Source organism: Aricia agestis, chromosome 18, assembly GCF_905147365.1.
Source record: "Aricia agestis chromosome 18, ilAriAges1.1, whole genome shotgun sequence".
NCBI classification, from domain to species: Eukaryota; Metazoa; Arthropoda; class Insecta; order Lepidoptera; family Lycaenidae; genus Aricia; species Aricia agestis.
In genome coordinates, this window is record NC_056423.1 from 7,193,953 (window position 1) to 7,216,623 (window position 22,671).

Sequence of the window (22,671 nt, forward strand, 5' to 3'; positions counted from 1 at the left end):
GCCATGGTTTTATAGCCGAGGTGCCATAATTAAAAAATAAAACCGGCCAAGTGCGAGTCGGACTCGCGCACCGAGGGTTCCGTACAAACCTGCAAGGTTTACAAAGTTCGTTCATTACGACAATCGAGTCATAACTATGGTATTTTGTAATGTAACTAAAAATTTAAGGTTTTCGGAATTTTTCCTTTATGTGTGCTATAAAACGTTGCTTCATGCCAAATTTCAAGATTCTAGGTCGACTGGAAGTACCCTTTAGGTTTTGATTCCCTTGCGAGTACTTGCGAGTCTCAAAATATGCAGCTTAAATTGCTGTTTCTTTTGATTGCGTTGACATAGAAGTTTGATTTTGTTACAGCTTAAAGGTATTATAGACCTGAGTATTTGGTATGAATTTCAATTTAATACCTCTACGCGTTTATGAGGAAATGGGTAGTAAGTTTAAAATTATTAAAAAAAAAAATATTATGTGATGTAACTAAAAATTTATGGTTTTCGTAATTTTTCCTTTATCTATGCTATAAGACGTTGCTTCGTACCAAATTTCAAGATTCTGAGTTCACGGGAAGCACCCTGTAGGTTTTGATTCCCTTGCAAGTGTCGAAAATTTGCGGCATAAACGGCTGTATCTTTTGATTGCGTTGGCTTAGAAGTTTGATTTTTTCACAGCTTCAAGGGACAGTAGACCTGAGTAATTGATATAAATTTCAGCTTCATACCTCCACGCGTTCCTGAGAAAAAGGGTCTTGACAGACGGACGGACGGACAGACGGACAACAAAGTGATCCTATAAGGGTTCCGTTTTTTCCTTTTGAGGTACGGAACCCTAAAAAAGAACCAAGAAACTAAATGTCAAAAAAAAATAATTGCCGTTGCTATGGAAAGAGTTTCTTGTCTTTGTCCACTGAAACTCAAGTCGACGGGTGGTGCCATGCTCGGGAATAAGATATGTAGACATGGGAAAGAAACTGCCATTACTTTCTTCCGAAGAATCGACTGGGAAACCCCGTGCTAGCTACGACTGAGGCACAGAGGTAGTTTGTATACCAAGTAAAATAAATAATATGAATTAGTTTTAATTGTCAAAATTGTACAATTCCTGCAACAAAGCAATGTATGAATATAATGTAAATTCAGAAAGAATAAGGACAAAGGTATACAGTATCAATTGTTTAGGTTAGGTCAGGTTTATATTTGGAGGTGTGATACGAATTTTACCGGATCATCTACTTAACAATCAATCAATAATATTGTTTCAGCTGTAATATCCTAAATACACTTATTAAAACTGTTAAATCTACTTCTCTACAGAAGTAAATTTAAAAATTTTAATAAGTGTCAATGAATGCTGATACTACGATTTTATTTTTATTTTTTATTTCAATTCATAATTCAGCTCTTCAAAAGCTAAAATCACACTATCCGAATGAAATCTGCCGTGTAAATTGTTATTAGTTCTTGTTTCTTTCCATATGTTCTCTATTTAAGCGCTTTCCGATACGATCTGCCACGTTATTGGAGATTGGAAATCTTTCTAATATAATATATCATTGGGGATACGAATAAAACAATGATAAACTTTCCGATCTCCCATTTCAAGAAAATTGCATTATCTATCTTCTACTAGGACTTACAAATATAGTTAAATGTTATACGAAACTATTTCAAACTTTTAATATATTTTTTAATAACAACTGAGCCAAGGTTTGTTTTTTGCTTTTTGTTTTTAAATTTTTTACTCTTTCATTCCTTTTCCTTTTTAACCGACTTCCAAAAAGGAGGAGGTTATATTTTGTTCGTCTGTGGAGATTTTTTTATTTTTTACATTTGTAATTATTAAACTTATGCTCATACAAACTCTAGCGTTTTGCTCAGTCTGTAATTCCGTCTGATTGAAATTGAGTACAGCTTAATTTCAATATACTTAATACTAATCCAATCATAATAGCAACATGAAACTCTATTTTGGTTAATTAATCAATCCAATCAGCAATATTCCAACAAACATACATGGCGCAGTCCCTTAACGATAAAACGTCTGTCCTCAAACTTTACACCGTTATGCTGTGACTGTCCTTAAACTGGGACAATTATATTAACAATGTTTGTTGTAAGGTTTGACATGCCCGGAATATTTGTGTATTCCATTCGTATGCCAGCATACTTATTTGATTATGAAGTTTCACTTGGAGTACTATCATCTACCGACTCTGTTTTATCTAATTTTTTTTTACCGGGATGATTATTTTTAAGATGTAAATAGCAATCTTAGATCCTCTAGTTGATTGATCTTAGAAATCAAAAATTATTTTTGAATAAATAATTTGCAGTTATGTAGTATAATATTCCGTTTAAAAATTATCTTACAACAGTAAATATAAAATATTAATACTAATTCATACCTCCACAGGTTGTTATTGTACTGTAATGAATCAACTACACTAGCCAATAAAATACTGATGATGATGAATCCTATATTGAGTTTTTATTAGGCACGGTCACGAATAACGCTGAAATTTTTAACGTGGCCGACATAATATTGTCGTCAACTCGCTTTGCCAATTGAAACTGAACTTTCGCCTGGGGTGAAACAAAATATGTCGACAGGAAAATTGAAATTTAGCTTCGGAATAAGTGACCTAAAAATATTTATAATTAACGTGCCGGCTGAAAATATTCAACATTTTACTAATTATTTCATATAAGCGAGAATTTATTCGAAATTCTTCAGGTTAAATATGCGGTAGAGCTTAGATTAAGCTAGGTTTAAATTCATGTAGAGCAGTGTTTCCCAAACCCGACCCATCTACAAGAAAGTACAAAGTTCGCGGCCCACCTTGTGTCATAAAGACAAAAAAGCAGTGGTATGTTGCTGCCTCAGCATTTACCCGTTAATTCTTATCGTAGTTCACCACTACATCATCATCGTCAGGCTTACTTACAATTACGTTTGCTTTCGAATACCTCGCCCCCGGCCCCGTCCCGCACGTACTCACTACGACGAACGAACGAGTAAAATGACAATCGAACGAGTACGAGAATTGTCTTATAGTTTCAGCGCCCATCCAAAATCTACCCGCGACCCACCAGTGGGTCGCGACCCACACTTTGGGAAATACTGATGTAGAGGATATTGAGAGTCCTATTATTACATTAATTAATAGCTACCAAAAATATACAGTACCTACCCCACAGACATAGATCATGATAGATACCGCATGTGTATGTACTTCGCGTGCCATATCGCGCACCCAAATGACGAGCAATGCTCGTCTTTCGAAAGTCTGTTCTTTTGTCTGCTATCGGAATCAGACGTCAATCGGAATTTTAAAAATAGCTAAATGCTTAAAAGAACCTACCCCAAAAAATATAATTTTTGTTTTATCCATTTAGTTTGTTTTCATGATTCTATTTGAAATTACTTAAAATATGTAGTAGCTCAACTTTGTTTGCTAAACCTAATTCTCGTTTTATAGAAGGACGAAAGCAAGTAAATAGGATATAAATTAGGAAATTAAATAATATATTTTAGCCTTTAGGCTTACAAAGATGGGACACTCGATCATGTCAGCATTCAAACAAAAAAAAAACCTAGATCAAAATCGATCCATCCGTGTGCTACGATACGACGGACAAACAGAAACTGATAAACAGGCAGTCAAATGTAAAACACCATTATCGTTGGGGTTAAAAAGGAACAACGTGCTAACGATGCTGTAAAATTCAACAAAGGATCTATTTAGCACTAGAGTCTCCTAAAGTTTGGTACAAAATGATAGCACCTTTCACGTCGGCGACATTATTCGTCCATTTTACGGCAGTTTGGAAGTTACGTGTGACCTCCAATAAAACGTGATTTACGCCCATAAATATTCAATGCGCCTTCGATTAACATTTCGTATATAAAGACTCAAAAGGGTGTAGGTCGACCTCCAACTAGGTGGGACGACGATCTCCGCTTAGTTGCAGGCCCATGTTGGATGCGAGTAGCAGGAGATCAGTCATCTTGGCGTTCATTGAGAGAGGCCTATGTCCAGCAGTGGACGACTATAGGCTGATATGATGATATCAAGACTACAGATAATTCTCTAGAGGCATATATTGATGACATTTTCAAATGGTAGAGCCATGCTTCGGCATGAATGGGGCGGCTCGACCGGAGAAATACCACGGGTTCACAGAAAACCGGCGTGAAACAGAGCTTGCGCTGTGTTTTGCCGAGTGAGTGAGTTTACCGGAGGCCCAATCACCTACCCTATTCCCTTCCCTACCCTTCCCTATTCCGTTCCTTACCCTCCCCTTTTCCCTCTTAAAAGGCCGGCAACGCACCTGCAGCTCTTCTGATGTTGCGAGTGTCCATGGGCCACGGAAATTGCTTTCCATCAGGTGACCCGTTTGCTCGTTTACCCCCTTATTACAAAACTACAACTAAAAAAAAAACATTTTGACTAACTGTGTTGTAAGTATAACTTGCTAGCTGATCTAGCAAATGTTTTGCTATAGGTAAACATATACGTCTTACATTATAACCTGAAGTGTTTGTTACTTCGTTTGTTGGTTTGAAGGTGCTAATCTCAGGAATCGAGAAATTATTTTTGGATAATCCATTTGCCGAGGAAGGTTTAAGAGTTTTCATCACCCTGCGACCAATACGAGCGAAGTGTCAGAGAAAAACATGGAAAAAAATATTGCACCGATTTTTACAATATTTTGCACAGGTGTAGAGGCCACGCTAATGGACAGGCTACTTTTTTAATGTACTGGAGTCTGGAATATGTACAATATAGTACAAAAAATGTACAGCGGTTTTTTTATTAACGGGGAATGTCTAATAGTTTTAATGTGTGCATATAACATAGATCCTTCTCTTGTATTACTCTATAATATTATATTAAATGCGTTGCGTTGTTTCAAAAACAAAGAGATATACAATAAGACAAGACAGCGGAAAACGGGAAGAAATTGTAGCGTTATTTTAAATTAGAAAATCCAATTAGCTAATTCCTAGATTAAATTGATATAAGATATAGTTCCTATTCATACTTTCATTTTTATAATCTTCTATATATATAAAACTCAAAGGTGACTGACTGATTGACATAGTGATCTATCAACGCACAGCCCAAACCGCTGGACGGATCGAGCTGAAATTTGGCATGCAGGTAGATGTTATGACGCAGGCATCCGCTAAGAAAGGATTTTGATAAATTCCAACCCCAAGGGGTTCAAAAAGGGGATGAAAGTTTGTATATAATAATACTTCTTAACGCGAGCGAAGCCGCGGGCAAAACCTCGTCATTTATAACTCCCGACGAAAACAGAGGGGTTTTATAAAGCCGCCAACCCACCGCGGCGCACGCTGTGCATGGGTTTATTTCTTTGACTTGACACAATTCGTGCGTAGCGTGTGCGTGGGTTGCAGTGGACACAGTCACATATATTTTCTTACAAAGCGAAGCTTGACGCACGTGCGTAGCCTCTCCGTGCGCCGCGGTGGGTTGGCGCCTTTAGTTTAACGTATCTATCTGTCGGTATGTCTGTCTCTGTATATCCATTTAAACGGGTAGGCCGATTTTGATAATTTTTTGTCTAAAAGCTGACAAGATCGGAATGTTTTAGTCATAAATTCATCCTCGCTTACTGCGGGAAAAAGGATTTTAGGGCCTTTTTTAAATTACGTTAGTCAATAATAATATGTGCTTACTAAACTGTATAAAATAAGTATTTTACATTTTTGTTTTCTATATTGTATTTTGATCTCGATCCAAAGCTAGTTTGCTTATTCTTTCATTTCTACTACTTCAAAGTATCGTGAACTTGAAAGAAAATAAACTCATAAGATGCTTAGTATTTTATTGAATGTCAAGCTATTTCAGAATTCAATGGGAATCTTATACAATGAAATAATTCACAAAGAAAGAACTTCGTGTAACACAAAAGTTAAAAATATTTTTGTAAAGTTCATAAAGAAATTATTTCTGTTACCACAAAGGAAAATTTTATGAGATTCTATAGAGAATTAGTTTCCATTAATAAAACACTAAACATTGTACAGATGCTTTTGTGTAGATTGTGGAGTAATCCCTCTTAAATGTCTTTTGTAGTGAAAATGCTTAGTATGTAGGATAAGATCCATACAAATAAAATGCTAATGTATGTCGGTCTTCTCTTCTGTGACCTCTTCACATCTAATCCGCTAAATCGATTTTGATTGAATTTGGTATGGAGATACTTTGAAGTTTGAATACAGGAAATAACATAGGAAGATTTGATTTCGGGAAAAATTACAGTTCCCGCGAGGTAATTGAATTTTAGTGCGACGGAGTTGCGGGCGTTAACCTAGTATTTTAATGGTGTGGGTTATGTGTTTATCACTTTTATTTATGTAATTGTACTTACTTGATGGCGTTATTTTTAATATTTTTTGAGTGTATATTATGTATACAGGTTTTTTGAACATAAGAAAAAACTTCGTTCCATTCGGGTGTCCCTTGACACCTTTCAAGTTTTTTAGAATACTAGTATTGATACAAGTTTAGTATTTAATACAGTATTTCATTAATACTTTTCTCTACAATTCCATCCGTCATACTATGATCACGGACTTCTGTGAGCTTCACAAACTTATATTATTCTAATGACTATAAAGTCATTAGAATGTCTATGAACTTCATAGTTCATAGACATTCTATACCGAAACTTCATAACTTCGTGCTTCGCTCGGTTTTTAATGAGTTCAGCTTCTCATTTTCGCTCAGGTGACTCAGAACTTATGCGTGCAACGAAATTAAGAACCTTGTTTGGTTTAACATAAATTGGATGTTGATGCTATTTATAGGTTAAGTTGTTTCATTTATTGGGTTTATTTTTAACCGACTGCAGTCTGCAACATGAGTTATAATACTATGAATTATACCAAGCTTTAGAGTTTAGTATAAGCGCATGCATTTAGTATAGAGTCATATCGGTAGATTTATCTCATTTATAAAGTAGACAAAGGCTACTTTATTCCGGGAAAATGTACGGTTCCCGCGCAGTTCCTGATTTACGCGAGCGGGACCATGACTCACGTGAAACGTCTAGTTAGAATTTATTTCTTTAAATTGCTTACGGCCGCATTCAAAGACATTTTATGATGATTAAACTTTAATTTAATGAAGATTTTGGCTGATAATGTATGTTTGAGTCAAAATTTTCATTTAATTACAATTATGTAATAATTAATAATTATTTGTCTCCGATTGTGGCAGTTCAAAGAGTAGTAGGTTACTCACTTATCATGAAAATGTTTGTTGCTGGTAGCGTAGGAGTCGAAGATGTAGTTCAGCATGGGTGAGCCTTCCTTCCCCTTCCTGTTGAGGACTCGACGAGGTTTACTGGTGAACACCACGGCGGTGGGCTTAGTGATCTGATATGTTGTGTCCAGGCCTGGGGGAGCTGAAACAAAACGAAGAGACGGTAATCTAAGGGTACCGTTTTTAAACGGGCAGACCGCAGCCCACTACACATTCAGGCAGACGGACAGACAGACAGACAGCGAAGTCTTAATAATAAGATACCGTTTTTCTCTTTGTTGAACGATACATCAACGACCGTAAATCTCAAAGTCAGTGCAAAAATTAAAAGCTTTATTCTGTGATGTTACATTATGTAATGATAGAACGTGGAAAAACTAGAGCAATTTTCTGTTGCTCCGACGAACAATAATCTGCGTCAGCTGGCCGCTGCCTCATATCAGAAACTAAGATTAATTTTTCATATCAATCAAAGTTTTGTTGGTAAAAATAGGCGAAAACCTACTGCAATTTACAATAAAGGGAAAAAATAATAATTGCGTGAAGTTTTTAATAGATGAATTGGAAGACAATCCTTGTTAATATTATAAATTTGAAAGTCTGCCTGTTACCTCATCACGATTAAACAGTTGAACCGATTTAGATAAATTATATTATGTTGATTGATACTTTGAGAAACTGGAAAGTAAATAGAATTTTTGTTTCGGAAAATGTTCGGTTCCCATGCAATAACCTAATTTCAGCCCAACTAAAACTCTAGTTTATACTATTCTAGAAATTTCATCTAAAACTGTTCAAACACCTTAACATGAAGACAGTAACAGAGAGACTGACAGACAAAAGTTTAATCATCGTCAATGGATTTGCCTTCGGGAGTAGGTAAGGTCCTTGGATAAGGCTAAGGTATGGTTGGTAACCACTTACCGGTGACGTGCAGGTGCGGGGCTCCCACTCTGATGAGGAGGGCCATCAGCAGCAGCGGGCGGAGCATGCCGCCGCATCCTACCCGCGCAGCAGGCTCCCTGCAACAAACAGAATATTAAATGAGTGACTAGAGCAAAGTAGATGATCTTATAATTCATTTTGAAAGATACTACGATACTATAAAGATACTATATTAAATTCTCGCGAGGGTTTAGCGAAAACACAATGCTTTAAAATTTTCTCAATGGAAAAAATCACAAACATGCATCTAAACATGAATATTTTATTTCCTTTTAAAGCGGTGCATTCAACTGGATCTGGAGGATCTGGTATATCGATTGGGGCTGGGAGCTGAAACAGCGTCTCCAAACATATTTTCTTCGTTGGGCTTGGAATAGAATAATAATTATATTTATACAACAGCTCCAGAACATTACATCAAATTTTAGGAGACAAAAGCCGTGAGCTGCTAATAGTAAAACTTGAAAGCATCAGGAGTTTTATGCTGATCGCTTTGAAACGTCGTCGTCAGAAATGAGCGTCATTAAAACACCATACTGGATACTCAAAATGTTCTTGTAAACACAACTGTTACCTCTTCACGCCCAAACCACTGAACCGATTTTGCTGAAATTTGTTATGCAGATACTTCGAGTCTCGGGAAAAGACATGAGATACTTTTTATCCCGAAAAAATGTACGATTTCCGCACCATAAATCAATTTGGGCGCCATTTTTTTTTCGCCGCCGGTGCTGCGGAGTTTCGAGCAACACCTAGTATCTAATGATCGCAGATAACTATATACATAGTTTTTTGTTTGTTTATTAATTCTGTACGCTAAAGTCGCTAAACCGAATTTATTTATATTTTTAAAAGCCACAAGTTTTTGCCGCGAAAAGTGACAGACTGTGTCCAAGCGAAAAATTCATACCTGCCTAAATAAAGTTTCGATCACCTTATAAAAAATATATTCAGCTTAATAATGGTAATATTATTTTCTTCGAACAATACATTTTGGGCTGTAGATTTCACGTTTGTTACGATAATCCGAGTATTCACATGGGAACGAACACGGCTGAATTCCGAAACTTCTAGTTCATAATAAAATCCCGTTCAGATAGTTTTTTGTCGATTTTATGTAGAGATATGCGCGGTGCGTTGTTAACACTGAATAAGTAACCGTAAAGTATTTTGCTTTCGCATTGGAAAACAGGCTAACAAGGATGTTTCGGTGAATTTCATGGTGGCATGGATGCAAATAGCTGACACTCAAAATGAAAAAAAAAAGTTTTAGCAACTGCAATTTTATTTGAATGTTTATAATACAATAACTAGACAATAACTGTATTTTAAAAAGAAAAATATAAAACCGACTTTAAAATTGTACGTAATTGAGAATTAAAACTCCATATCTCCAAAACTACTGAACCGACTTTAATGAAACTTGCACTGTTCCCTAAGTTGAACAATACCTAGTACAGCAAAAAAAGAATTACTGAAATCAGAATGGTAGTTCCAGAGATATGCGAACACAAACATACATACAGACGCTGATATAGACTAACGTATATGAAAATTGGGCAGTTCTGGAAATATTACATACATACGTGTCGAATTGATAACCTGCTTTTTTGAAGTCGGTTGAAAAATAAATATTATAAATTTTTTTCACTCAATTGAACTTATCATAAACAACTAATTGAAATCGCAGTATTAAAACAAAAAATTGTATTGCAAAGAATACTCATTACATTTTAATTATAATATTAAATTAATGTATTAATTATAATATTATAAAGTGAATGTTATTATTCTAACAATAGGGCTGCCACATACAATTTGTGATTGCAGCCTCAACGTAATCCACTTTACTTCATTTTGTGGCGTGTGCCAGGAGTTTCCTAATATAAAGAAATTCATCTCACATTTAAACACACCGGAAAAAGCTTCATTTTCTTTTTAATCATTGACAAATTGTAAATACATTTAATTGTAAAATGTCTATACAATTTGACATTTCAAAAAGTTTAATATAATATTTTCTAAGTGATCGTAAACAATGTTATAGTGACGGGCTCCCACAAAACTGCGAATTCGCATCGCATCATAATAATTCGCAATACCATTTTAGTATGAGTTTTGTAGCAGATTTTTGCGATGCGATAAGTACGCAGTTTTGTTTGGAAGCCCTTATTATGAGAATCATTTAAAATTAATAATTTCCAACATGTACATATTTTTTCGCATTACACTTTTCGTATCTCCGACATTTTGACGAAAAAAATATAGATAATAATATTATGATTTTGGCAATTTCAACAATCAAATCTTTCTTTTTTTTAAATACATAAAAACTGGCAACCCTATATTGTTGTAACATGGGTTGTAGCGAGACAAACTTCGTTCCAATATCAAGTTTGCAACTTCCTAAGCTTCTTCATACCGGATATATGTATTTTTCTTCTAACTACCACCGACGTAGAACCATAACATTATTATCACGAACTTTGTTATTAGTATAACTTACAAATGCGATTTCTTATGCAAACTGCCTTTATCTTCTTATGAAGTTAATGTTTCAAAGTTAACGTGGGAGAGCCATGCTTCGGCACGAATGGGCCGGCTCGACCGGAAAAATACCACGGGATCACAGAAAACCGGCGTGAAACAGCGCTTGCGCTGTGTTTCGCCGAGTGAGTGAGTTTACCGGAGGCCCAATGCCCTACCCTATTCCCTTCCCTCCCCTTCCCTATTCCCTTCCCTTCCCATCTCTACCCTCCCCTATTCCCTCTTAAAAGGCCGGCAACGCACCTGCAGCTCTTCTGATGCTGCGAGTGTCCATGGGCGACGGAAGTTGCTTTCCATCAGGTGACCCATTTGCTCGTTTGCCCCCTTATTTCATTAAAAAAAAAATGCGGGAATCGAATCAACGACCTCCGAGTCAAAACCCACGCTATGAACTACTGGCCCAGGAAGCGTTAGTTCTGAATGAAAAATATAATAATGACTGCTCCGTCAACGTCGCAGCTCCATAAATTATCGTTAAAGCAATTTCAAGTGCAGTTTTTATAAAATTAAAAAATACTGGAGCGTTGAAAGCGCGGTTAATTACCGCTCCCAGTACCGCCTTAATAACGCACAATGACTGTACAATTTTCACGCCGCACATTTTATCTGATTTTATTTTCCACGAGCTTTTGCCCGCGGCTTCGCTCGCGTTAAGAATTATTATTACATACAAACTTTCATCCCCTATTTGAACCCCTTGGGGTTGGAATTTATCAAAATGCTTTCTTAGCTGATGCCTACGTCATAATATCTACCTGCATGCCAAATTTCAGCCCGATCGGTTCAGTGGTTTGGGCTGTGCGTTATAGATCACCATGTCAGTCAGACACCTTTGAGTGTTATATATATAGATTTTTCTGATTTTATAGTGTACTGCCCGGTTATACCACTTTCTTCCTAACCTAAACCTTTATTAGACTGCCACGAACGTTTTAAGAATAAAATTAGCCAAATCGGTTGAGCCTTATTCGAGTTCTAGCGAAACTAACAAAATTAGATTTTCCCGATTTTATAGTGTACTTAAATGGACTTCTCATAACATTATGTTTGGTTAGTGGTTGTATTTAATAATCTAAGGTTTATGTAATATCCATTCTCATACTAAGAATGCGAAAATGTGTCTGTGTGTCTGTTATCTCTTGACGCCCAAACTTTTTATACGTAGGAGAGTCATATTTCGGCACGAATGGGCCGGCTCGACCGGAGAATTACCACGTTCTCACAGAAAACCGGCGTGAAACAGCGCTTGCGCTGTGTTTCGCCGAGTGAGTGAGTTTACCGGAGGCCCAATCCCCTACCCTCCCCTATTTCCTTCCCCTCCCATCCCTACCCTCCTTTACCCTATTCCCCCTTAAAAGGCCGGCAATGCACCTCTAGCTCTTCTGATCCTGCGAGTGTCCATGGGCGACGGAAGTTGATTTCCATCAAGTTACCCGTTTGCTCGTTTGCCCCCTTATTTCATTAAAAAAAACTGCTGAGCCAATTTTGCTGAAATTAAGTATGGAGATCCTTAGGGTAAAGCCAAACGAGCTATTTGAAAATATCTTTTCATACAAATCATTTCTCACGAAATAACGCTCGTGTGAATCGAACGGGACTTTTGTATGAATCTGAATGCATCAGAATTTCTGCCAGCCGAAATTCTGCGACTCACAACACAACTCACAAATTACGCTCGTTTGGCTTCACCCTTAGAGTCCCGGAAAACATTTGTTTAAACCGAAAAAATGTACAGTTCCCACGCGATAAACAAATTTTGGCGCAACGGAGTTCCGGACGTCATCTAGTTGTGAAATAATAAAGGAGACATAAAATTTTAAACAGGGTGTAATGAAACAATGCGATAATACTATCATCACAAGGTTCCACACATCTATACAAAGACATAGTAAAAGGAGGGGAAGTACGTTATCTTCATGCAAAGGCACCGCGCGCAGCTTGTATGTGTGCGCCATAGTATCAATGCGTCGCCACGTACCGCACACAACAAAATCTAGGCGGTACCCACAAAGCTAAACTGGCCGAGATTTTGTTGTGTGCCGTACGTGGCGACGTATTGATACTCTGGCGCACACATAAAAGCATTGTATGAAGATAACTTACTTACCCTCCTTTTACTATGACAAAGAGGTAGGTTGCCATAGGCGCCAGCAGAAATAATTTCCAAGGGGTACAGATTTTAGTTTTTTTTTCTTTTCTTTTTACTTTTCATGAACAACAGTGACTGTCTAATGTCTATTTACGTTAACAGAATACATATTTAAGTACTGAAACATTACGAACTATCTTTGTACGGCAGGGTTGCTGCAGACGGCTTTTTATTTCAATAATTATTCCTGTTAATCCCGAGATTCCCAAGGGGTGCAAATGCACCACCTGACACCCCCCTCTCGGCGCCCATGTAGGTTCTTTAGTCCGCTAGTATCTTTAGTTACAAATAGATACATAACACAACAAAAGTTTTGTTCGACGTTTCTCTCATTATTCTAACTATTTGACCGAGCTTTGCTCGGTATTCGATAAAACACAAATAAAATGACATATTTTTCTAAAAATTATTCCTAGCTAGAACAATATTTTATCAAACTCAAACTCAAACTCAAACTCAAAATTTTTTATTCAGAATAAATTTTTTCAAATATTCTCTGAACGTCGGGGCTACACAGATGCCTACCACCGGTTCGGGAACTAACCCGGCGAGAAGAACCGGCGTAAGAAACTCGCACGGGGCCATCTTTTTCTAAAAAGATGGAAAATTACAAAAAATATATTATAAAATAACAGTGTCATTATGACTAAATAAAATACAACGAATGTACAATTATTATACATATTATAATGAAACAGCTCTGCAGGGGGCGACCTTATTCCCATGGCGTACTATCATTCATGAAATCAGTAACTTTATAGTACGCTTTGGTACACAAACGTTCTTTAACAACTTTTTTAAATCTATTAATTGAGAGATTTTGAACGCTTTCTGGGATCCTATTATAAAGGCGTATACATTGACCTTTAAAAGAATTTTTGACTTTAGTAAGTCTGGTCACCGGAATTTCAAGCTTATGTTTATTACGAGTATTTCTCCCATGGGTATCACATTTTTTCGTGAATTGATATATATTCTTTTTAACATATAATACATTTGATAGGACATATTGAGAAGCAACAGTTAAGATTCCAGTTTCCTTAAATTTTTCTCTAAGTGAAGTATTACGGGCCAACTTGTAGATTGCCCGCACAGCTCGCTTCTGCAGCACAAAAATTGTATTTATATCTGCAGCATTGCCCCACAGCAAAATGCCGTAGGACATAATACTATGAAAGTAACTAAAATACACTAGACGTGCTGTTGTTTCATCTGAAAATTGTCTAATCTTACTTACTGCATATGCTGCTGAACTGAGTCTGTCGGCCAACCCAGCAATATGAGGGCCCCACTGAAGCTTGGAGTCTAGTGTAATACCTAAAAATACAGCTGTATCCACTAGCTCCATAACATCACCATTTAAAAGCACATTGGTTTCCGTTTGCCTTACATTGGGCAATTTGAATTTAATACATTTTGTTTTTTTACTATTAAGTAAAAGATTATTAACACTAAACCAATGTACAATCTTTGAGAGAGCATTATTTACTTCGTCATAACACGCATTAAGCCGTTTGACATTGAATGTAAGAGATGTATCATCAGCAAATAATACTATCCCATGTTTATCTTTAATTAAGAATGGCAGGTCATTTATATAAATAAGAAACAGGAAGGGTCCTAATATAGACCCCTGTGGGACCCCCATTTCAATTTTTGCACCAGCAGATTTTTTACCATTTATCTCAACCCTCTGAGTTCTATTTGACAAGTACGATTTTAGGAGGGCGAGTGCTGTGCCTTTTATGCCATAGTGACAGAGTTTCCTGACCAATGTTTTGTGTTGCACGCAATCAAAGGCCTTTGAGAGATCGCAAAAAACTCCTAGAGCATCCTGCGACGTCTCCCAGGCATTAAAAATACTACTGATCAATTCAACGCCTGCGTCTGTAGTAGACCGTCCCTTTGTAAATCCAAATTGTTTATTATGTAAAATATTATTTATATTAAAGTGCGTTAGTAATTGATTCAGTATTATCTTTTCATAAATTTTACTCAATGTCGGTAAAATAGATATAGGTCGGAAATTAGACGGGTCCAACTTACTACCAGATTTAAAAAGAGGTAAAACTTTACTGTGTTTCATTAGATCAGGAAATACGCCACTTTTTATACAATCATTAAATATAGTCGCTAAGTAGGGCGCGATAACATCGATTATAGATTTAATAACTTTCATTGATAGGCCCCACAAATCAGTAGTGTTCTTAATATTTAGTAAATTGAAAGTTTTTAAAATGTCTTCAGGACCTACTTCTTTAAATCTAAAGTCGATATCACATTCATTTACATTTTCTTTAAGTAACAATATAGCATCATCAGGAGAGTCCTTTAGGTTACTTGTAATTGAAACTGGAATGTCAGCGAAAAATTTCTCAAAAGCAGTCGCAACATCATTGTCGGAAGTTATATTTTTGTTATCTATATTTAATTTAAAATCTGAGTTGTGACTGGCGACTCTTCCAGTTTCACTTGCTATTATTTGCCACGTTGTCTTTACTTTATTTTTTGAATTCTTAATTTTATTTCTAATGTGAATAGATTTGGCAGCCCTGCAGACTTGTTTAAATATTTTTGAATATAATCTTACATAGTTTATAAAGTGTTCACTTTGATTTATAGTTCTTTCATTATAAAGGTCATACAGTTTTAATCTGCTTTTCATAATACCTGGTGTAGCCCATTCACTAAATTTACTCTTATTGTTTTTTCCAACTGTCTTAGAGGTGAAGGTAGTATCAAAATGGTTTTTAATTAATTTGAAAAGATTACCAAATGTCATATCTGGACTACTATGATATTCTAAATTTCCAATCTTAGATATAATTTCACCCCTAAACTTCTCAATACGTTTATCATTAATTGGAATACAAGTACTTTTGTTTTTACATACTTTTTTGAAATTCTTGTTCATGGGGAAAATAGCTCGTTGTCCACAGTGATCAGAGCTTAGTATGTTTAAGACTTCTTTCTTTAAGGAGTCTATATTGGTAAAAATATTATCAATGCATGTAGCAGAGTTGCCACTGATCCTTGTGGGTTCATAAAACAAATTTGTCAAATTATATGATCTTAACAAAGAAGTGAATCTAACAGTGGTTGAATTATTGTCTAAAATATTTATATTAAAATCACCACAAAGTAAAATGTGTTTGTTAGATGCACTTATTTTTGTTAATAAAATCTCCATGTCCTTTTCAAATATATCATATAATCCTAGTGGAGGCCTGTATACACATATAATAATAAAGTTTCCCACCTCTACGCAGGCTATTTCAGTTGTTCGTTCTGTAGAGAGGCTCACTAAGTCCTTACGTTCTTTATATTTTAAATTCTTGTTAATTAGTATGAGTGAACCACCTCTTATGGCTTTTTCTCTGCAGAAAGAACTTGCCAGCTGGTGCATACTATAATTTAACATTATTTCATTTTTCTTGAACCAATGTTCAGTAATACATAAAATATCTACATTATTGTTATTTAAAAATAAATCAATTTCTAGTTCCTTATTTGACATTCCTTGTATATTTTGATGCACCAGCGTAAGTGAACTAAGTTTACTATTTTGAATTAGATCTACAGTGCTAGAGACATCCTCTGTTGTCTTATAATCTAATTTAAATTATTTTTATTTGGAACATATTCCAAGCTGTCATTAGATGTCATATCATTATGACCAAACTGCTCAACAGAAGCAGTTATCGTCCTACTAGCCAAGTTCTTGGCTGAATTTAAAAATAAAAAATTGAATAGCGTACTTGCTATAAGTCGTGTAAAGTAAAATGATAGAAAATATCTATCTAATGTCAACTTACATAATTTATAATTAAGAATATTATTAATGTCAATAATGTTTATCTTATTCTCAGTTTCATTCAATAATATACAATTATTATTAACAGCCTTATACAATTGGCTATTAAGCTTATATCTTAATTTGTTTTCCCATGGCAACCGTTTTATGTAGGGAAATGTAAATAAGATAACTTTACTTACATTTTTAAGTAAACTTAGTGATTCTATATACTTTTCCAATTGATCTTTATTGACATTTCCCCGTCTCCCTGACAATATTAATAATGTAGTATTCGGGCAGTGAGTAATGCTTAAAACTTTATTTGATATTTGTTCAAATGTAGCACCCGGCATACAGGTATTGCATACTGACTGTCCTTCGTACAACTTACTCAGTTGCATTCCGACACCACGACCCAGCTCATCGCTGTAAATATTGATTGAGCCTGGTCTTGAGGCCAATGATGCATCTAAGTTTTCTATATTAGAGGGTTTGGAATGAGTCTCCACATCCATAGTAAGATTAATGATATCCGATGAACAGTTTACTTTACATTGGCATGATGAGTTTAGTAATAGAGACTTAAGTCTTTCTTCATTATAATGGGACTCCTCAAGCAAAGTGTTCAACGCTGATATATGACTAGATATTTCCAGTTGTGCCAGTTCATATCTTTTAGTAACAGATTGGAGGGAGGCATGTAAATATGTAATTTCTGATTGGAGACTGCATACCTCTGCCTCATATGAACATATCGTACTTTCCAATTCCTTGGTACTAGCTAAATATTTGTTCCTTATTAAGATTTTGTCTTTTGCAACTTTCGTTAGTTTAATAATATTTTTCTTATTATTTATTAATAATTTTCTAGTTTTTTTAATGCATTTATTAATTTTTATATATTTTTTTAGTTTATTTTTGCTTTGAAATGTGTAGGAAGGTATGCTGTCATCACCCGTTAAATCTATTATTGGTAATAAAGTATTCTTATTGTTTGTGACATCTTTCTCTATAATACTAGGATCCCTCCCAAACATTTCTTGGAACAAGTTTTGTGTTTGTGAGGATTTGTGTTCATGAATTTCGGTTTCAAGTGACTTAATCTGTGTATGGGCTTCATCGAGTTTCCTCTTCCACATGGTAGTGTTGCTCAGGGCCTCCTCATACTCATCCCTACACTGGTCGAAGCTGTCCACCATATTTTGTAATTGAATATTCTTTTGACACAATTCCTCATAATTTATGTTTAACTTATTCAATTCAATTTTTAAGTCGCTATTTCTTTTAATAATATTTAACATTTCTTTTTCATGATCCTCGCGTTCAGAAAGCAATATTTCATTTTGATTTTTACACTCCTTAAGTTCCTGAAGTGTCAGACGGAGTTGCTCCTCAGTCTGACGAGCCAGGGTTCCTCGAGTCATCATAATAGCTAACAGTAAACTATAAGATAGTCAGTTAATTAATTGACTTATCTGTCTATCAATGAACCAACTATCTATTAGCTTGCACACCTGACACTTTCCAATATCTTCAGAGAGACCCAACCACTCGATATCTTTAGATGGTGAGATATATGCTCGGTGTAGAGGGGTCACGCAAGCTAGAGTGGGGTGTGTAAGATGTTAAAGAAGATACAAGTCTATGCCAGGCCTACAAGCTAACCTATCAAGAAATATAGCATAAAGCAAGTGACAACGAAATGTGTTTAATTTTCTAAATAACTACAATGGCAGTGGAATAGATCTAACCAAGTCCTCCTTATATGATCCTGTCACTCGATATCTTTAGATGTTGAGATATTTGCTCGGTGTAGAGGGGTCACGCAAGCTAGAGTGAGGTTTTGAGGGTTGTTAAAAAGGAACGACAAGGTTCATCAGTTCCACGGACCGGCCTAAGTAACCTATAACGAAACAGCTGATATATTGCTTTCCTCTAGCGGTGAATTGTGATATAATGGTGATTATTATGGCCTATCATCAATTTATATCAGCTCGTAATAGTAAATAATAAAATTATAATCCAATTTAAAAGATTTCTGTTGAGTTTTGAGCGTTTTGAAATACAAAATTTAAATTACCTTGACAGCTGATCGCCGTTGACGTAGGTCGCTTTCAATTTTACACAAAACTTGTTCACAGCACTGAGATTTATTATTTATCTTATTACTAGTACCTATTATAATTAACTTATTAACTATTTTTAACAATTTATTAAAGATTTATAATTATTTTACAATTTTTAATCGGGAGATATTACAATGACAAGTTAGTAGTAGGGTTGCCAGCCCTACTACTAACTTGTCATATCGCCCCTGAAACCCCCTATATACTAAATTTCATGAAAATCGATGGAGCCGATTCCGAGATTCCAATTATAATATTCTTATAAGTATATAAAATTCTCGTGTCACAATGTTAGGCCGCGTACTCCTCCGAAACGGCTTTAATGATTTTAACCAAATTTTATATGCATATTCAGTGGGTCTGAGAATCGGCTACTGGAAACTTTTTATATTGATAAGTGCATTTGTTGAATAAATAATAGTAAATTATTATAACTCGAGACTGATGCGACCATTGTTTGTGCGACGGGATAGCGATGGACGTTGCCATGACATACTTATTTATTCACTTCAATAAAATAATACGGACGAACTACTTTATATGGCAAAGAAACGTTTGCCGGGACAGCTAGTAATTATATATATATACAAGAATTGCTCGTTTCAAGATATAAGATAATATGACGTATGCAACATGTCGGAGTTTGGTCGGATTATTTACTGTATGTGCTAATAGCTCCCTCTGCTCCGACCTATGCCTAATATTCCGTATTTAAACAGTATTAGGAAACAAGGTATAATTTTCAAATAGTAATTAATTAAGAAACACATTACTGTTACATGTGACTTTTGACTTGTCACGCGGGCGCGCCGGCTTTTAGCTTAATTCGCTTTCACAAATTAAAACATACGAATGAAATGCTCGTTAAAATAATACCGCAAATGATATCCACCGCTTAAAATGGTATAATATAATTACTATGCTACTAATATATATATATTACGGAAGAGTCACTGAGTAAAAAAAAACAAATGGTTCCACGGAATAGACGGTAGCTGCTGGGGCGTGGAAATAGTTTTTTTTTTTTGTCAAAATAAAATCATAATAACTAGCAAAAAGCCGAGCTTTGTGAGGGCTCGCGTCATCACACCTTGACTGACTGATGATAATACCAAAGACTTCTATTTAAGTTTAAATAGAAGTTTTTGGATAAAACATCTACATATAAATAAAAATTATGTTAAAGCAAATATCAATAGGCGTGATATTTTTTCCGTAAAGTGTACCTCAAAATGTACAGGTAGTGGGCTATACTAGGGCTCGCTTTGCTCGTCCTGATTAATAAATTAATTAATAACTTATTATAAATCGGGGATTTTTGAGACAATTTACTGCGTTTTACTCAATTTCCACTTGAACATTTAATTTCTAATTGACTGATCAAGCAACACTTCTTATTTGTGAAAAATGCAAATGTTTAAAATACTAAAGTTAGCTGAATAGGGTACTAGAGTAACCAATCTATTTTTGTAGACGTCAAAGTGTTATTCTACTTTTCATTCGTTTGGTCCCGTCTCCTGGGACAACGATGTATTGTGGCAAAAACTTACGCTAAATGCAATTTAGAGAATTCAAATGTATTTTTTATTATAAGTAACTATCTGATCCTGCAATCGTTGCTTTTTTTTATGAAATAAGGGGGCAAACGAGCATACGGGTCACCTGACGGAAAGCAACTTCCGTCACCCATGGACACTCGCAGCATCAGAAGAGCTGCATGTGCGTTGCCGGCTTTTTAAGAGGGAATAGAGTAATAGGGGAGGGTAGGGAAGGGAAGGGAATAGGGGAGGGTAGGAAAGGGAATAGGGTAGGGGATTGGGCCTCCGGTAAACTCACTCACTCAGTGAAACACAGCGCAAGCGCTGTTTCACGCCAGTTTTCTGTGACAACGTGGTATTTATCCGGTCGAGCCGGCCCATTCGTGCCGAAGCATGGCTCTCCCACGTATAACTTTATCTTGCTTTTATTGTAATTAACGTTACAATAACAAAATATAATATTTGATCATATTGCAATTAGGGTATTTTTTTTAATAAGTATGACGTATTTTTTAAAAATGAACGCAGTGACGAAAGAGTAAAAATTAAAGAAAAAGGGAAAAGGAGACAAAAAAGATAATAATATTATTAACGCGCGTAACGAGTATTTTAATTTTCATATCTTTTTTCCACAGTTTTGAGCTACTTCAGAAATTGCTACTCAATAATTTTAATGCCAAACACCGCATGCTTGGTTTAACCATCAGCTTAAAATATAAATTTTTGTAGTGGAAAAGCTTTATTTAAAATTTTGCTTTAGTAAAAAGTAAACATTATTTTATGTATAGGTATGTATAAAAGCCCAAACAAGGAACCTTTCGGGTTTCAAAGGAAATTTTCAAGTAGCCGTCTCTTCTTAGTTCTTACAACATCGACTGGTCCACACACAAAATTTCAACGAAATCGGAGAGCCGTTTCAAAGAAGCTTGGCAACAAACAGATGTTTTTTTAAGGAAATTTGACTAACGCAAAGATCAGAGCATAGGGCACTACTACCACATACAGTAGATTATTTACTGTATGTAATGCCCTCTAAAATCCGTTGCAGACATATTATATTTCGCGCGCTCTTTCTTAAAAAAAAAAACTATAACTACTAGATTAATAATACTGACAGAAACATTGCCAAACGTTGAAAATAACTTATTTTACTGTCTGTGCTGGTGCTAACTCTATGCGTGAAAATATTGCAGTTATCCTATATATAAAATTCTCGTGTCACAATGTTCGTTCCCGTACTCCTCCGAAACGGCTTGACCGATTCCCATGAAATTTTGTGACCATATTGAGTACGTCTGAGAATCGGCCAACATATATTTTTCATACCCCTAAGTAATAAAGGTTGTTTACCCTTAATTTTTTTTTTTAATTTTTGGACGAAATTTATTAACTATTAATCATTCCTATTTTATTAATAATAATAAAGGTACTTTTTATATTGATAAGTGCATTTGTTGAATAAATAATAGTAAATTATTACAACTCGAGACTGACGGCGACCATTGTTTGTGCGACGGGATAGCGATGGACGTTGCCATGGTGACTTACTTATTTAGTCACTTCAATAAAATAATACGGGCGAAATACTTTATATTATGGCAAAGAAACGTTTGCCGGGACAGCTAGTATGATATAATTATCTATCCTATTTTAAATCTACATTGAAAATCAGCGTTGATCTCGTTCGAAATATTGCTGAATGGAAACCAATTTGGTATTATAAGTAATAATAAAGTACTTAAGAGTATTCATAATTATTTTAATTAGTTTTGTAAGAATATGCTATACCAAAAAAAGTTTCGTAATAGAATACGAAACTTTGCTCCCGTCAATCAGTATTCTCGAAAGACTGTTCAAAGGGAAAACTGGATTCCCTTTGACTTCACACTTAGAATTCAAAGTCTAAGCTGATTCCTAACCACCCATGTCAGGTTCTGTCAAAAAACTCAGCCATCTTCCTTCGAATGTGAACACTTGGCCTTTGGGATTAAACCCTTTTCAGATCTTTCATAAAATATGGAACGGATCCCTTTTGAGAATCGCACGAAAGTAGGTTTTCCGTTTTGTAAAAGTAAAAAATATTACCTATGTGGCGTTCGCGGCGATACGGTCGGAAAAACTAGCGCTTAAGGTTATTTATTGCGGATCGCTCCTACGTACCGATAAAATATGTGAGGGAATTTAATTTCAAATTACTTTATAGATTACTACTTAAAATATTTGAAAATTCATCATTTTATTATTTTTGTGTGCCGAGTGCAATTAAACAACAGGTTGA

At 35.4% G+C, this 22,671-nt stretch overlaps 1 protein-coding gene and 1 long non-coding RNA gene across 3 annotated transcripts in view; one reads left to right on the plus strand and one right to left on the minus strand.

Moving 5' to 3' along the window:
* LOC121736001 (hemicentin-1-like) overlaps positions 1-22,671 on the minus strand; it is a 75,436-nt gene that overhangs the window by 16,163 nt on the left and 36,602 nt on the right. For both annotated transcript variants that reach the window (XM_042127018.1, XM_042127017.1), the window contains exons 2-3: positions 8,217-8,314; positions 7,272-7,434 (exon numbers count right to left, since the gene is read on the minus strand). In XM_042127018.1, the coding sequence (XP_041982952.1) occupies positions 7,272-7,434; positions 8,217-8,283 (230 nt within the window). In that variant the 5' untranslated portion in view covers positions 8,284-8,314. The remainder of the gene's footprint in view (positions 1-7,271; positions 7,435-8,216; positions 8,315-22,671) is intronic.
* LOC121736002 lies at positions 3,051-20,984 on the plus strand. Its single transcript, XR_006036956.1, has 3 exons — positions 3,051-3,120; positions 14,263-14,264; positions 20,970-20,984. It is a non-coding gene; the product is annotated as an uncharacterized LOC121736002 (long non-coding RNA).